The sequence below is a fragment of the Carassius auratus genome, unplaced genomic scaffold (genome assembly GCF_003368295.1).
Source record: "Carassius auratus strain Wakin unplaced genomic scaffold, ASM336829v1 scaf_tig00031547, whole genome shotgun sequence".
Classification (NCBI taxonomy): Eukaryota; Metazoa; Chordata; class Actinopteri; order Cypriniformes; family Cyprinidae; genus Carassius; species Carassius auratus.
In genome coordinates this window covers 291,208-308,920 of record NW_020525932.1, presented here as the reverse complement: position 1 = coordinate 308,920, position 17,713 = coordinate 291,208, and the positions used below count along the sequence as shown (strand labels likewise).

The following is a 17,713-nucleotide window of genomic DNA, read 5'->3' as shown; positions in this document are numbered from 1 at the left end:
CATCCATCATTTATTATTTGTAATTTATGTAGAATTGGGATTTATTAAACATCTTGTAATCTAGGTGTGTTTTAGGGATTCATGCACTGAATATGCTGTACAATTTTTGTGTTTGTACTCTTCGACAGATTCATTATACTGGTATTTGCAGCTTTTTTTTTTTTTTTACAGCATATTATGCATTGATTATTATGTTGATGAAATATACAGTCTCATTTATTCTGGTTTTCTTAACCTTCAGGTAGGCCTATTGCTTACTTATAATGTGACCAATTTCAGTTAAATAAATGTTAAATTCAGTTTTAGTTCAATTATATTTACTAAGCTACATGTCTTAGCTTTTACTAAGTGAGATACGCAAATGATTATAGTTTGACGTCACTAAAGGGAAATATCCTGAATTATTAATAAAGTCGTGCAGTTGTCAGGTTACTGGTGTGCATTTAAACGTGCAGACATCTGACACACACGCGCGCGCGCACACGTGACCCGAAGCTCCGCCCTCTTACGTCACGCAGCAGGAAGAGTTGGACTCATTTCTGTTGGACTGACTCTCGATGTCTCTTTAAAGGCTCACCAGGACCTGCGATGCGTAAAGAAACATGTTTTCAAGAAGGGTTTTGAACAAACAGCAGATCTGTATGATTCATTTTTGACCGCATCATTCAAAAAGTGATAGTAAATCTCAACAACAACCAAAATGGCCTCAACAGCTGAGTATGATTATATGTGTCCCGTGTGTCATGACATCTTCAAGACTCCTGTTATTTTATCATGCAGTCACAGTTTCTGTAAAGAGTGTCTTCAGCAGTTCTGGAGGAGCACGGAAACTCAGAAGTGTCCCGTGTGCAGGAGAGACTCGAAACACGATCCTCCAGTTAACCTTGCGTTAAAAAACCTGTGCGAGTCCTTCTTAAAGAAGAGGAATGAGGTTAGTTCATCAGGATCTGAGGAGATCTGCAGTTTACACAGTGAGAAACTCAAACTCTTCTGTCTGGAGGACAAACAGCCGGTGTGTGTGGTGTGCTTTACTTCACAACAACATGACAATCACAAATTCAGACCCATCGGAGAAGTGGTTTCATCACTGAGGGTAAAACAGATTTATATTTGATGATTAAATCTGGACATAAATCCATTAATTTTGCTCATATTATGTGAACACATTACAGAAATATCTGGTGTCTTATGTATAATTTTTAATTTATGCTCTAGGATGAGCTCAATACAACACTGAATTCATTACAGGAGGAACTTCAACACAAAGAAATCATTAAAGGAAAGTTTGAAAAAAACACTTCAATACATCAACGTGAGATTTGATATTTCTACTTTTTTTTTTTTAGAATAGATGCAGCATTGTGTCTGACATGATTACATGTGCCTGTATTGACTGTTTACTCCTTGGAGTTTATTAAATTAACTATCAGACGTGCATTTAAAATCTTTTTATTCTCTGAAAATTATCATACAGAGTGTCGTGGAAAAGTTAATTTCAGTAATTCAACTCCAATTGTGAAACTCGTGTATTAAATAAATTCAATGCACACAGACTGAAGTACTTTAAGTCTTTGGTTCTTTTCATTGTGATGATTTGCTCATATTTAACAAAAACACAGCAATTTATGATCTCAACAAATTTGTTGAGCAAAGGTGGTGAAAGAAGCTGGCTGTACACAGAGTGCTGTATCCAAGCATGTTAACAGAATGTTGAGTGGACGGAAAAAGTGTGGAAGAAAAAGATGCACAACCAACTGAGAGAACTGCAGAACACCAAATACTTAAACTACTTTAGTCTGTATGTAATTAATTTCATATATGAGTTTCACAATTTGATTTGAATTACTGAAATAAATGAACATATATATATATATATATATATATATATATATATGATTTCTGTGAATGTCTTTGAATTTTTGGTCGTAGTTAACTATCCCATATTTATCCACTCCCTCATTCATGCTTCTCCAGTTGAGTCTCTGAGACGATTGAAGTGAATGTGTTTGATTTCAGTCTCAAGCTGATCACACAGAGCGTCAGATTAAACAGCAGTTTCAGACGCTTCATCAGTTTCTCAGAGATGAAGAAGAAGCTACAATCACTGCACTGAGAGAGGAAGAGGAGCAGAAGAAGAAGATGATGAAGGAGAAGCTGGAGGAGATCAACACACACATCTCAGCTCTTTCACACTCAATCAAAGACACGGAGGAGATGATGAACACTAGTGACGTCTGCTTTCTGAAGGTCTGATTTCAGATCATACACTGATTGATTGATTGATTGATTTATGATTGATTGAGTTGTTGATGATCAATGGTGTGTTTGTTCTGCAGAAGTTTCCAGTCTCGATGGAAAGGTGAGTGATCTTCTCTCTCTCTGCTTCTGATCCAAAGCCACTTCAGTTCTGATCCTGAATGTTCTTCCAGAGTCCAGATCTCATCAAAACCGGATCCACAGACTCCTTCTGGAGCTCTGATTCATGTGCCACGATACTTGGGAAACCTGCCCTTCAGAGTCTGGAAGAAGATGCAGGACATCGTCCAGAACAGTGAGTCTGACTGCAGAAGATCTAAACCATAGTCTTGAAGTAGTTGGCCCATGCATTTTATCTTTTGAACTTCATAAAATGCAATGGAAGTTTCTGTTAAGAGTGAGCATCGGTGCTGCCTAGTCGTTCCATTGCACACAATGGATTTTGTGATTGAGACAGCTGTTGAAGTGACCTACTCCCTGATCAGTGCTTGAAATAGTGATATTGAAAACTGGTCAAAACACACCCATAGAAAGGAAGCTTAAATAAGATTTAAAGGCTTCTGGGTGTTTAGGTTTAAAGCGTCCAATTTTTGACAGTTAGAGATTGAAAGGTTTTAGCTCAGTTGAGTATTCTGTAAATATAAGTCTTGGCAAGAGCGGATTTAATAACGTAGGGGCCCCAGGCAAAATATAGGAATGGGGCCCTATACATTTGCACACATTTAACTGGATCAACCTTGAGGTTCCCATCTCTGCAAGTTGTGTCCAGTGTTTCTACATTTTTCATGTACATGTTATCATGGCTTTCTGTCATGTTGTAGACCACAAAAGTGCATGTAACACAATAAAAGGAACACGTCTGATGTGTTTGAACTGTAGATTCATAATAATCTGTGATGATTGTTGATTGTGTCTCATCAGCTCCTGTGATTCTGGATCCAAACACGGCTCATCCAGATCTCGTCGTGTCTGATGATCTGACCAGTGTGAAATGGAGCTGGAACAAACAACCTCTTCCTGATAATCCAGAGAGGTTTGAATATTATCCCTGTGTCCTGGGTTCAGAGGGGTTTAACTCAGGAACACACTGCTGGGACGTGGAGGTTAAAGAGAGCTCAGACTGGAGCCTCGGAGTCACTACAGCATCAAACCGGAGGAAGGGACGTGATTTCTATAAGACTTGTGTCTGGAGTGTGTGGTACGATCAGTACAGTCTGTCTGAGCAGCCTGTCTTTGGCTTTCGTGTGAAACAGGATCTTGAGCGTGTGAGAGTGTATCTGGACTATGACAGAGGAACGGTCTCATTCTCTGATCCTCTAACTAACACACATCTACACACATTCACAAACACCTTCACTCACACACTCTTCCCATTCTTCAGTTGTTATACTATTTTCACTCTTAAGATTTTACCGTTCAATAGTTAGTAAACGTTACTCCTGTAGATCGGGATGTTTACTATATTTAATCCATATCACACGAGTAAGAGACTGTTGATCTGAATATCAGTACTTCTGTGATTGGGCTGTGATGTTCACATGACTGATATCAGACAACAGTACCAGCTGTGTGTAATGACGGGTTCACACTGTGGGTTTTTCAGAGTCATTGGATCACTGTTCTTCTCACACTGCACGACTGTCTGGGGTATTATGTAGTTGCTGTTGTGTGCACAATTCATTACAGATCAGAGATTACACATTATGCAACTTTTCAATAGGAAGGATCGGCAACAAATCTTCCTTGTCTATAAACTATTTCACAACCAAGCAGATGCAGGAATTAAGACAGGAAATAGCACAAGATCACAAGACAGACTTTTACACCCGAGAATGGATTTATTCCTATCAAAAATGGTAGCCTGCAAAAAGCTTGCAATCTAATTTGTCTGTACTCTGATTTGCAGTGAAAAAATATAAGATAAAGAAGAAGAATGGTTGCTTGCAGAGGCCCTGTATACTGATGTTTAGTTGCAGATCTATGACTCCTCCCACTGAACGTTCCCTTGCCCTGTATCATGCTCTCTCATTGGCTGTAGGTCTGTAATGACTCCTCCCACTGAACTTTCCCATGCCCTTTACCATGCTCTCTCATTGGCTGTAGGTTGTCGCTGATGACATTTCCAGTCAAAACACTTTTCACACTAGAGAAGTGCGAGTCACAGACAGGACCAGATATTTAGCGTGCCAAACATCTCATGGTCATCAGTGATGTGTTGGTGCTTTTCAGATAGTGTTTTTGATAACACACTATGTGCGATTGCCAGTCATGTGAACTAGCCCGGATCTGTCTCCAATTTTGGGCATTTGTTGGCGATTTCCACAAAACTGTCAGCAGGTGAAAATTAGGACTAAAATCGTGCAGTGTGAGCTCAGCAAGTTACAAATTAACCTACTTTTGATGTAAAGGGGCACTGCACTAACACTACCAAATATTTTTACATTGCCACCATTTAGCATAGTTCAAACTGTGCATTTTAGGATGGAGAACATTGTGATTAAACTGCTCTACGATACAAAACCATTCTAAACAGTGCATATATGTGTGCATCTCTTTTTGTCAAATAAAATCTATCACAATAAATCATATTTATTTTATAAGTTTCTTTTATCTGTATTTATTAATTGATCCCTATAGTTTCTGACCATTATTTGCATAGATTTACATTGTCATTTTGCAGACGCCTTTATGGAAAGATTGGGGTATACATAAAGGGATTCTTCTTAAAGAGGCAAACAGACACAGGAAGTGCTTGTAATACCAAGTTTTAGAGATTGTTATAATAAGTACAAGCTAGAAAGAGAAGTAATAAATAAAGAGAGAGAGAAAAAAAAATAGGATGAAGTCAAGTAACAAAACAGACGAATTCTCCATCATTCCACCAGCCAGGAATGGTGAAGGAGAATGTTCTGGAAAGTGATTTTGAGCCTCTCTGTGATGGTAGCGAGAGGCGTTGCTCACCAGTGGATCTCAGACTTCTGGAGGGGATGTAGATTCATAATAGTGAGTGGAAGTAAGTGGGAGCTGAGCCTGTGATTGTTCTATATGCAAGCATCAATGTCTCGAACTTGATGCGGGACACAACCGGTAGCCAGTGCAAGGAGATAAAGAGAGGTGTCAAATGGGCTCTTTTGGGTTTGTTGTAAACCTGTTGTGCCGCTTTATTCTGAATTATCTGTAGAGGTTTGTGCTTGATGGAAATCCAGCCTAGAAATGCAGTAGTCCAGCCTAGAAATGACAAGGGCCTGGACAATAAGTTGTGCAGCATGCTCCGTTAGAAAGGCCCTGATCTTTCTGATGTTGTCAAAGCAAACCTGCAAGTTCAAGCAGTCTTTACAATGTAGTCTTTGAAGGTCAGCCGGTCATGAAAGGTTACACTGAGATTTATGAAGTTGATGGGATAATTGTAGAAGAGCCTAGCTGGATGGAGAACTCATACTGTAGACTTGGAGTGGCAGGGAAGACAAGAAGCTCAGTCTTTACCAGATTGAGCTGTAGGTGGTATTCTTTCATCAATGCCGAGATGTCCACCAGGCAGCCTGAGATCCATGCAGCTGTGTGTCATCAGCTTAACAATGGTAGCCATGTGCCTGTATGATGGGACCCAGTGATGTAGTGTATATTGAAAAAAGGAGGGGTCCAAGAACTGATCCCTGAGGAACCCCAGTGACCAGTTGATGTGCTTTGGATACCTTCCCTCTCCAAGCCACCCTGAAAGACCTATCAGTAAGATATGATTCAGACCAGCGAAGTGTAATCCCTCTGATGTCCAGCGATGCAAGAGCAGACAGGAGGATCTGATGATTGACAGTGTTAAAAACAGCAGATAGATCCAGCAGAATAAGAACTGATGATTTGGAATCATCTTTTGCAATCCTCAGGGCTTCTGTGACTAACAATAGTGCAGTCATCAAGTAGAAGGGCCGCTTTTTAAGCTTATTTCATATTGATTGATTATATTCTGAAGCAAAGTATAAAAAACATAAATGAGGTATTTGAAAAAGAACTGATCAAAATTAGATAACACTCACAAATACCTCCAAATTATTGGTGTTAATCTGGCATCTGGTGCTAATTTCCTTTATTACAGTGGGTATTAAAAAGACTCAGCCCCTTTAAAATGATCACATTTTGTTGCTTTGCAGCCTGAAAATTTATCCGGTTACTTAGTGCAACTTACAACACCCAAGTGAAAGTTATATATATATATATATATATATATATAAAGGAATCATTGAGTTGGAAAAAGGATTACCCCCTGCTAAAAGTGACTTTAAAAGTCAGGTGTAACTGATCACCTTCTCGATGGCACACAAAGTAATTTGACTTTCAGCTCTGATCAGCTGTAGTTATTTTGATCATATCAGCATGACCAGAGCTTTCCTGGAGCTTTTCAGTCCTTGGTTTTGCAGTAGTCACGACTGAGCTTTGTTTGCCCAAACACAACTTGAAGACTCTTGAAGCCACATGGAAAAAGGTGTTATGGTCATGAGACTAAAATATAAATATTTGACTTAAACACCAAACTATATGTCTGGCAGAAATCAAATACAGCTCAGATTCCAAATAACACCATTCCTCCAGTAAAGCACGGAGGTGGCAAAATGTGTATGGACTGTTTCCCTGCAGCAGGGACTAGAGGCTAGAGCACTTGTAAGGATAGAGGGAAACCTGTATGGATGGGGCAAAATACCATCAAATTTCTGAGGAAAATCTTCTGCCCTCTGCTTTATATTCCCTAATTTTAAGTTGCTTTGGATAAAAGCATCTGCAAAATGACTAAATGTGTATGCTCTCTGTATGGGCTCTCTGTATGAGACACTCAGGCAAGGACAGCCTCGATGTCTCTTTCCCATCCATGATCAGATTCCAGTCTGACTGCAGCAGTGAGGGATGTGATGGACGGCTGAGACAGTTAAAGGTAGGCATGTGGTCAGCAGCTTCATCAGAATAAAACAGAAAAAAAAAAAGCAGAACTGGCACAGCTGTGTTGAGATGGCAGTAGGATGTGGGTTCACTGCCCTTTTTCACTCATTTTAATGCATGTCACATGACAAAAATTACATTTAGCTTGTTTTACTAAAATGTCATTTTCAAAGAAAAAAAAAGAAACTATATATTCATATATATAGGAGCTAGTGCTAGAAGCTAACGTTTTAATACCCTGAGTTCAGATGGGTTGAGGACACTCAAACACCTGCTTGTTTCAACTGCTCCTATTATTTTCCTGTCAAAGAACTGTATTTGTTTGTCAGTATTTTTTTTTCTACCAATATGTGTAAAACTATAGGTAACTTGAATCGACCCAAAATATGTAGGTTATATCACAAAATGGTCAGGTGTGTCTTCAACTAGACCACAAAATGTGTAACTTTAATCAATATCAAGATATTTCCAGAGAGATGAATTAAAGCTGACATCTTATCTAATGTTTGCGCATGTCACGTCATCGTAGTTCGACATGTAACGGCAGCCAATCGCTGCGTTGCTGATCATGGTTTCCAGTATCGATATATCTGCCCTTTCCCAGATGAACAGGCATTAATATCTCACAGTCACAACTCATTCCAGATGTTTTAATCAAATCAAAAGCAAATCGCCATAGGTCGTTCATCACGATTAGATCTGTCTTCTGTCGAATCATCTCTGTTGTATTAAGCGAGGTACACAGAAGGAGCCTTGTGCTTTGATTCTCTTCTTCCCGAAAGTGAAAGTAAAGCTCAGATCGCTGGAGCGCGAACAGTGAAAATGGCGTCACTGAATGTATCAGCTGAAGAGCTTTCTTGTCCTGTGTGCTGTGAAATCTTCAAGGCTCCTGTTATTTTATCATGCAGTCACAGTTTCTGTAAAGAGTGTCTTCATCAGTTCTGGACAACCAAGAAAACCCAGGAGTGTCCCGTCTGCAGGAGAGACTCGAAACATGATCCTCCAGTTAACCTTGCGTTAAAAAACCTGTGTGAGTCGTTCCTGAAGGAGAGAAACGACTGCCTTTCATCAGAGTCTGAGGAGATCTGCAGTTTACACAGTGAGAAACTCAAACTCTTCTGTCAGGAGGACAAACAGCCGGTGTGTTTAGTGTGTATTAACTCACAGAAACACGACAATCACACATTCAGACCCATCGGAGAAGCGGTTTCCTCGTATAAGGTAAGACAATGTCTCTTGCTTCATATGTAAAGAACAATTATAATTCATAAACACGTATATTACATTCAGGAACTCAAAGTTTCACTCTTCCCTTTTCTCAACTTCATATGCAGAGTTGGGGAAAGTTACTTTTAAAAGTAATGCATTACAATATTGTGTTACTTCCTAAAAAAGTAATTAATCGCGTTACTATTTTTCTCTTTTCGGTAATAAAAAAAAGAAAAAAAATGTTATTCTTAAGTCATTTTTGCTTAGTATTATAGTTTAATGTGATCAAGGTCAGCAGCTACGCCATTGGTTAATAACATGAGATTAAATGCATAAAATATATTTGTAGGGGTGCACGATATATCGGCCGATCCAGCTTGGATTTGCAGCTTGTCAATTAAACAACGGCTCCGTGTAGTAACAGCTCTATGTGAAATCATGCACCTGATGGTATTAACCGCTGATTAGAGAACCGGCTTCACTGATGAGATGCGCATTAATGATCGGCCGATATATATCGTGCACCCCTAGATATTTGTGTTGTTTAACATGTAATTATTTCAGGTTTGCCTTCTATTCTGATTTTGCATTTGACTGCTTTGAGGAAACCTCATGAATATGTGAATAAATGCATGCTGACATTTGCTCTAGATCTACAGTAAGATCATGTTTACACTGCGTACACAACCCTGATTTCTCTCAACATGAGGACACGAGTCAGTCAATACACTGGAAAACAAAGTAACTGCCATAAAAAAAAAAAAAAAATATCGGATCACTTTGCTTGTGAGTTATTAATAACGCATTACTTGAGTCATGTAACGCAAGTATTGCGTTACTTGAAAAAAGTAATCTGATTCCGTAAATCGCGTTACTTGTTATGCGTTAACCCCAACACTGTTCATATAACATATTGTGATGTGAAAAAGTATTTGGCCTTATTTCTTATATTTTTGTGTCTCATACTAAACCATTTAAGATTTTCAAATAAAATACAACATTAAACAAAGTATAGCTTTTCAATTAATCGAAAAAATGGTTAGATTTTGGTATCCAACGATTATGAATATACAATAAGCGAGATAAAACGATTATTGCCCCCCATTCGGCCAACACTTTTGCAGCGCTGCGCTTTTGTTCCTCCATAAAACGAAATATCCTGTGCAAATCAGTAAAATCATGTAACGTGACTTTTGCAAAATGGGACGTGCTTGATTTATCGAAGTATATTTATTAATGTTTTTAAAAGCGTGAAAGAAAACTTGCGCTGAACAGAACACGGAAGTGTAAAGTCATCTTTTAGCTCAAGGTGCGCGCCTACACACTCAAATACATGCAAAAATATGTCAAAATGCTGCGCTTAGTGATTATTCATGTATTCCTTCGTCGAACATGTAAAAATGAAAGCAAAAGTTGAGAATGAACATACGCATAACAGTATTTTATCCATGCAGCTCTTAAAGTGACAGCAGGCTATGTGTTATTTTTTAAATTTGATCATTAATTTCTGCAGTAGTCTGTACTATGCTACACAAACTTTTTCATATAAACTACAATAAAAACAAAACTAGAGCCAAACTAAAACTGAAATGAGACCTTTATAATAAATAGTATAGTGAATAAATGAAATAATCATACTGCTTGAGACTTGCCATTAAAAAATAAGGACAGTTTGTTTAATTTGTATCTTTTCTATTGTATTTGTCCTTTGCTTTTTTTTTATTACTGACAGTTTAAATATTTTCATTTTTTTTTTTATTCTGCTGGTCTATACAATGTAGATGTCATAGCAACCTTATTTACAGAAAATAGAGTTTTGTTGTTTATCCTGTCACCTCCTTTATCAGCAATAGCTGCAGCTGAGTGTTTGCGATAACTGGAGATCAGTCTTTCACAGCACTAGTGGGCCCACTTTTCAACTGCCTGACTTTGACAAGGCCACTCCAAAACTTTTACTAGTGTGCTTTGAATCATTGACTTGCTGGATAATCCAGTTGCATTTGAGCTTCAGTTTAAAGACTGAAGATTGGATTTTTGGTTGCACTTTATTTTACAGTACGTGTACTTACATGTACTTATAGTGTACTTACAGTGTATTTATCTAAGAAAGTTCTGGTAACACAAGGTAACTACATGGGGTAGGGTTAGGTTTAGGGGTAGGTTCAGGGTTAGTACCTAGTTATTACATAGTTATTGTAATTACTATAATAAGTACACAGTATGTACATGAGGAACAGGACTGTAAAATAAAGTGCTACCGGATTTTCTCTTATAGGCTTTTCTGGAAGAAAGCAAAAAATCCAGTTGGTTTAATGTTGTTCTTGGCTCTTCTATGATTCCTAGGATGAGCCATTCCTGGGAAGACTTTCTGAGTTTTTTTATTTTCCTTTTGGAGATTTGAAGATAATTGCTCTTGCTGTGGTTCTGTGAGCCCAAGAGCCTTTGAAATAGCTTTCTAATCCCTCACAGATGGATTAATTTCAATCACCTTCACAAACTGTCGCCTACTTTGTGTACACTTAGGTTTCTTGCTTTATGTTAGATTTTAATTTCCGACTCAATTTAGTATGAGATGTACACAAAAACAGTATAAATCAGGATGGGGCAAATACTCTTTCACTGCATTATATGATCGTTGTATCATCTTGTCTTCACTGTCAATCTGGTGTTTTTAATCTATTTATTTCTCAATTTTAGGAGGAGCTCAATATATCACTGAAGTCCTTACAAGAGAATCTGAAACATCGTGAAGAAACGAAAGAAGAGTTTGAGAAAACAGTTGAACACATCAAGGTGAGGAAACCGAATCTAGAGTCATTTTCAATACAGCTGTAGATCACTAGATAGAGTTATTATCTGATTATTTAATATAATTGACTCCAGTTGATTATTTGTGTAAATGATGAGCAGAGATCTGCTTCTGGATCGTTATATGTCTGTGTCTGAGTCTCTCTCAGATCAGAATGATGTGATTGTGTTGATGTGTGTTGATGGAGACGATTGAAGTGAATGTGATTTGATTTCAGTCTCAAGCTGAGCACACAGAGCGTCAGATTAAACAGCAGTTTGAGAAGCTTCATCAGTTTCTCAGAGACGAAGAAGAAGCTACAATCACTGCACTGAGAGAGGAAGAGGAGCAGAAGAAGCAGATGATGAAGGAGAAGCTGGAGGAGATCAACACACACATCTCAGCTCTTTCACACTCAATCAAAGACATGGAGGAGATGATGAACACTAGTGACGTCTGCTTTCTGAAGGTCTGATTTCAGATCATTGATTGATTGATTGATTGATTGAGTTCTTGATAATAAATTGTATGTTTGTTCTGCAGAAGTTTCCAGTCTCGATGGAAAGGTGAGTGATCTCTTCTCTCTCTGCTTCTGATCCAAAGTCACTTCAGTTCTGATCCTGAATGTTCTTCCAGAGTCCAGATCTCATCACAGCCGGATCCACAGACTCCTTCTGGAGCTCTGATTCATGTGCCACGATACTTGGGAAACCTGCTCTTCAGAGTCTGGAAGAAGATGCAGGACATCGTCCAGAACAGTGAGTCTGACTGGAGAAGATCCGAGCTCACACACATTCAGTTGTTCATGACTATACGATATCTACCACAAAACAATTGAAGTATTCGTTGTATTAAACAAGCAGACCTCATGAGTGGAAGAGTACAGGCAGATAACTTGAAAACTGCGTACAATATTCCAAAATATTTCTTAATAAAATATTAGAGAAGATCTTAAGAACTTTTAAGGAATTGCACTTAGGAACATTCACGGACATCTTTGAATTTGTTGTTGTAATAACTTTTTTAAATTAAGGATATTTACATGAATCCTGACATTTTGAAAGGGTTTCTAGAAGAAGTGCTTCATGTCTGTTGATTTTTCCAGTGAAGAAACACAATGATGAGGGTCGGCTCTGATAATGATGTGTTTACCAGAAGAACCTGCTTCAATTACTCACCACAAACCACAGAGATGTTAATATATCCTAAAATATGAAAATGACATTGTTAATGACCAAGTCAAACAGACACAACAGACAGTGAAAAGAATTTTAAAACAAAGACACACAGTAAAGGCGGGCGTACACGGTGCGTTTTTTGCTGTCCCACGAGTTCGCATGCGATTTTTTTCAATCGTGTGGAAATCGCGTATGCTGGTATGGTCGCGGCTCGTATCATTTGCGATGAATTACGAGCCAAGCAGAGTGGCTTACGAGCACTTCCCGACCTCCCGATCATTTTTAAACATGTCTAAAAAGTTTGTGAGCTATCGGTTTGAATTTGTGACATTGGTACGGTTGAATGAGCCGATTTGTTGATTTATCTGAAGTTGACCAATCACGAACTAGGAAAACCACAGAAGAAGAAAGACGAAGACGGCAGCGCCACGGTGAATGTGGACTATTGACCAGGAGGATAAACTCGATGAAGTCTGAGAGGAACAGCGAGCGCTGTATGAGGTTTCTAGCAACGTCTCTCTCTCTCTCTCACACACACGCATATGTAGTTTACGGGGACTCTCCATAGACGTAACGGTATTCTATACTGTATATCCCCATACACCACCTCTATCCATCAAAGAAATTGCATGTTTACAATTTATATTAAACACCGTAGGCTATAGTATTTTTTAAAGCCATTTGGTTTACGAGGGCACATGAATTGTCCTCACCAACCATGTATACATTGTAATACCTATTTCAGATATTTATAAACCAAGAACACACACAGGGTGACCAAACGTCCCGGTTTTCTATTGCTGAAAAATAACCTGTACGTGTGTAGGAAACAGTCACGGCTCGTATCAATATTTTATATGCAGTTATGAGAGAGGGAGAGCAGTTATATTAGGCGCGTTCCACTTGAAGCAGCACTGCTCAGAATGATCACCTGTATAACATTAAAGTACCGCGAGAGCGATTCGAATGCATGTGATATGTGTGCTCTCTATCGCTCTCGCGGTACTTTAATGTCATACAGTGATCCTTCTGTGCGTGCAGCGGTGCTTCAAGTCGAACGCGTCTATCAATTTCGTGCGATTGCTTCTGGAATTCGCGGGTTGTAAAATCATGTTGTAAAATCGTGTCGTATATCATCTCGTCCGTACGATTTTCAGATAAACTCACTCGTGCCGTGTGCGTGGACATACGGTCTTCCGACCATCCGAATTCGCACCGTGTACGCCCGCCTTAAGAGCCATTTTAATGAAAATTTCAGATGATGCTGAAGATAATTCGTTTCATAAACAGAAGTTTTACAGTTTTTTTTCATGGTACACAAAGGTTTTAATCACACATTTAATGTTTGTAGTTGATGCCACTAGTAATAACAGTTCTGTCAGAGACGATCTATTTACTGTAACAACACTGATAGTGGTCAGAGGAAAATATGATGTGTTTAATCAACAAGACGAGTGTCATAACTCATAATAATCTGTTGGGTTCAACTCTTGATCATTAAATGAACATCAGAATAAAAGCATCTGTTGATTGTGTCTCATCAGCTCCTGTGATTCTGGATCCAAACACAGCTCATCCAGATCTCATCGTGTCTGATGATCTGACCAGTGTGAAATACAGCGGGAACAAACAACCTCTTCCTGATAACCCAGAGAGGTTTGACATCTATGACTGTGTCCTGGCTTCAGAGGGGTTTAGCTCAGGAACACACTGCTGGGACGTGGAGGTTAAAGAGAGTTCATGCTGGAGTCTCGGAGTCACTACAGCATCAAACCGGAGGAAAGGAGGTGATTTCTATAACAATGATGTCTGGAGTGTGCGATATGGACAGTTTGAGCAGGATCTTGAGCGTGTGAGAGTGTATCTGGACTATGACAGAGGAACGGTGTCATTCTCTGATCCTTTAACTAACACACATCTACACACATTCACAAACACCTTCACTCACACACTCTTCCCATTCTTCTATTGTGATTCCTTTCAGTCCTGTTCTTCCTCTCTGAGGATCCTGCCGTTTAGTTATTATTAAATGTTACTCCTGTAGGTTTGGATCATCCTGCTTTCATCTTTAACAGTCATCATGTTTCCAATATTTAATCTAAATCACAGTGCTGATGATCTGAATATCAATACAGATGTGACTGGGCCGTGATGATCACAACACATCAATAAATAAAATAAAAAAATATAAAATTTGATACAAATAATTACATTTTCATTTATATTCCACTTTACATGATTAGACTGATCATTTTAGCATTTTTTTTTTTTTCTGGCAAATTGCCATTTACCTAATTATTTAAATGAAGCGTGTCTATTTTTTATTGTTAATTATTTATACATGTAATTATTTCAGAACAAATTATAATAATCTCTCGAAGTGTCTTCTTTTTTTTTTTATTAATGTGTGATTGTGATTTCAGCACCATTTTTATTATGAAATCAAAAATGTTTGAGTATGATAAAGTTTTATGTCACATGTAGGATACATGCCTGAGCCTACTCTTCCCTCCACCAGCCGCCTGAGGGATTCCTCTCCCAAAGTTTGACTCCTGTCACACCTGAATCTCTTTCTCCACCATCACTCAGTTACTCTAGACCAAGGTTCCTCTAATCTTGTCCTGGAGGGCCAACACGCTGCAGAGTTTAGCTCCAACCTTGATCAGACTCTCCTACCTGTGATTTCTAATGATCCTGAAGACATTGATTGGCATGTGCAGTTGTGTTTGATTAGAGTTAGAGCTAAACTCTGCAGGAAAGTGGATCTCGTGGGCCAGATTTAAGGATCACTGCTCTAGACCGTCTGGTTCATTCATTTTTTGCAAAGTCTTGCCAATACCTGAATTGCAATTATGAGCGGTTTACTTTGTATTTTGGACCTACCTTGTGTTTCAACTCCTGCCTATTTATTCTGTGCTCATGTTTCTCGTTTGTGTTCGGGGTTTACTGTTTGGACAATATCATTTATTTGGTTCGGACAACCCCCTGGATGCACAGTGTGGGTGGCCTGAGGACCCCCTTGAAACCAAAATCATTGAGGCCTCAACTGCACCCTTCAGTCTGAACTTGCCAGATGGGATGAGGAGATGTCTCTAGATCATTTTATTCAACTCTCAGTAAAGATCTTATCCCTACTTGCACTGCTCTTGCCTCCTCTAATCTCACGGTCCCCCCTCTAGCACCCGAAGCTATGTAACTAGACTGCACTTGCCTCGCATTTGAGAGGCATTGCCACTTTTTGCCTGGGATTGTATTTACTGTGGGGAAGGAGAACACTTCCTGGCTTCTTTCTCCCACCGACAATCTGAGCCAGCACTGTGGATTTTCTCAGAAATTGCCTTATTTTTTTGTGCTATAACTGTAATAAAACCACTCTGAAATTACCTGCAGCACTAGAGTAAATTATTGATGAAGCGAGAAAAGTAGAAGTGAGAGCAAGAAGTTAAAGGACGCTCCAGCAACATTTAAATCCAAAGTGTGGACTTACTTTGGATTTTATAACAGTGTGGACGGGGCAAAGCTAGAAAAGGACTACGCAATATGCAAGAACTGCTTTGCAAAAGTCCGCTACACGGGAAACACGATCAACATGCACAGCCACCTCACGCGGCATCACCCGGAGCTCTGTGAGAAAGCTGTGGTTGGTGCTGGCTCAAAGCCGACACACCCCGGCGTAAACACCCTTTTCCTTGCAAAGCTACCACCTTGTTATGCTAGGGCAAAGTCAATCACAAATGTGATCGCTGTTTACATGTGTAAATGGATCCGTCCGTACAGCGAGGTGGAGAATGAAGTGTTCCGCTTTTTAATGAATATCTTAACGGTCACTGTACATTTTATAAACGAAGATTGGGAAATTAAGTCATATGTCCTGCAAACCCGAGCAATGCACGAAACGCACACTGGGACACACATTGCTGATGTACTGAAAGCCGCAGTGGGGGAGTGGAATCTTGATGCTAAGAAGCCAGTGGTTGTCACCGACAATACATCAAACATGCGTGTAGCAATATCCTTAACAGGATACCAACATGTTAGATGTTTTGCTCATGTTTTAAATCTTGCATCCCAATGTGCGCTGAAAATAGCTGCTGTTGCCAAGGTACTTGTCAAAGTTAGGAGGATCTCAACATTCTTTCATCGAAGCACAACTGGAGCAGAAGCACTGAAAAGCATGCTTTATTTGCTTTAAAATAAAGAACAATAATTATATACACTTTATTAATAAATTATATTTTGCCTTTTTTTTCTTTTTTTCTTTCCTTTTTACTTAAGGTGAGAAAGAATGTGACTGACTGTGCTCTGACAGAGAATGACATCTCAAGTGCTGAAGAGATGGTGGAAGCATTTAGACTAATGCTTGTGGCAACAAATATAATGTGTGAGGAAAAGAATCCCACCATTTCAGTGGTTGCTCCTCTTCATGCCCAACTGCTGCGAGACACAACCAGCACTGAAGAAGATTCCCCTCTGGTTCGAGAGATTAAGGGAGTCATCAATCAAGACCTTTCAAAGAGATATCAGTCAGAGGTGGAAAAAGATCTCCTACGCATGTCCTCAGCCCTGGACCCTAGATTCAAATCCCTTTTATTTCTGTCACCTGAAGAAGTGCAAGACACTTATGCAAAACTACAGTCAACTGCAGGAGATATAATCAGTGCCCAAAGAAGTTCAGTCACTCCTGAACAGCCGTAACAATCAGATATGAAAAATCTGTCTGCTTGATAGTGTCCAGTTCTCCATAGTTACAAGCAACTGGTCGATTTCACAAGACACATCCAGATTCTTAGTCAAGTCAAGTCAAGTCACCTTTATTTATATAGCGCTTTAAACAAAATACATTGCGTCAAAGCAACTGAACAACATTCATTGGGAAAACAGTGTCTCAATAACGCAAAATGATATTTAAAGGCAGTTAAATCATTGAATTCAGTGATGTCATCTCTGTTCAGTTAAATAGTGTCAGTGCATTTATTTGCAATCAAGTCAACGATATCACTGTAGATGAAGTGACCCCAACTAAGCAAGCCAGAGGCGACAGCGGCAAGGAACCAAAACTCCATCGGTGACAGAATGGAGAAAAACACCTTGGGAGAAACCAGGCTCAGTTGGGGTCCAGTTCTCCTCTGACCAGACGAAACCAGTAGTTCAATTCCAGGCTGCAGCAAAGTCAGATTGTGCAGAAGAATCATCTGTTTCCTGTGGTCTTGTCCTGGTGCTCCTCTGAGACAAGGTCTTTACAGGGGATCTGTATCTGGGGCTCTAGTTGTCCTGGTCTCCGCTGTCTTTCAGGGCAGTAGAGGTCCTTTCTAGGTGCTGATCCACCATCTGGTCTGGATACGTACTGGATCCGGGA

General features: G+C 39.3%; 1 protein-coding gene and 1 pseudogene across 1 annotated transcript; both read left to right on the top strand.

The window, feature by feature from the left end:
- The first annotated feature begins 526 nt into the window (after positions 1-526).
- Positions 527-4,838, top strand: LOC113080524 (zinc-binding protein A33-like; annotated as a pseudogene).
- A 3,032-nt stretch (positions 4,839-7,870) lies between these two features.
- On the top strand, positions 7,871-16,518 carry LOC113080525 (nuclear factor 7, brain-like). The gene is made up of 6 exons (XM_026252678.1): positions 7,871-8,403; positions 11,089-11,184; positions 11,418-11,648; positions 11,723-11,745; positions 11,816-11,937; positions 13,902-16,518. The coding sequence occupies exons 1-6, from the start codon at positions 8,005-8,007 to the stop codon at positions 14,384-14,386; spliced, it is 1,356 nt and encodes a 451-aa protein (XP_026108463.1). The 5' UTR covers positions 7,871-8,004; the 3' UTR covers positions 14,387-16,518.
- Positions 16,519-17,713: the final 1,195 nt, after the last annotated feature.

Coding starts and splice junctions, on each gene's coding strand:
- LOC113080525 (XM_026252678.1), top strand. CDS start 8,005: ATGGCGTCACTGAATGTATCAGCTGAAGAGCTTTCTTGTCCTGTGTGC. Junction 11,649..11,722: donor GTGACGTCTGCTTTCTGAAG/GTCTGATTTCAG, acceptor TTTGTTCTGCAG/AAGTTTCCAGTCTCGATGGA. Junction 11,746..11,815: donor TTTCCAGTCTCGATGGAAAG/GTGAGTGATCTC, acceptor ATGTTCTTCCAG/AGTCCAGATCTCATCACAGC.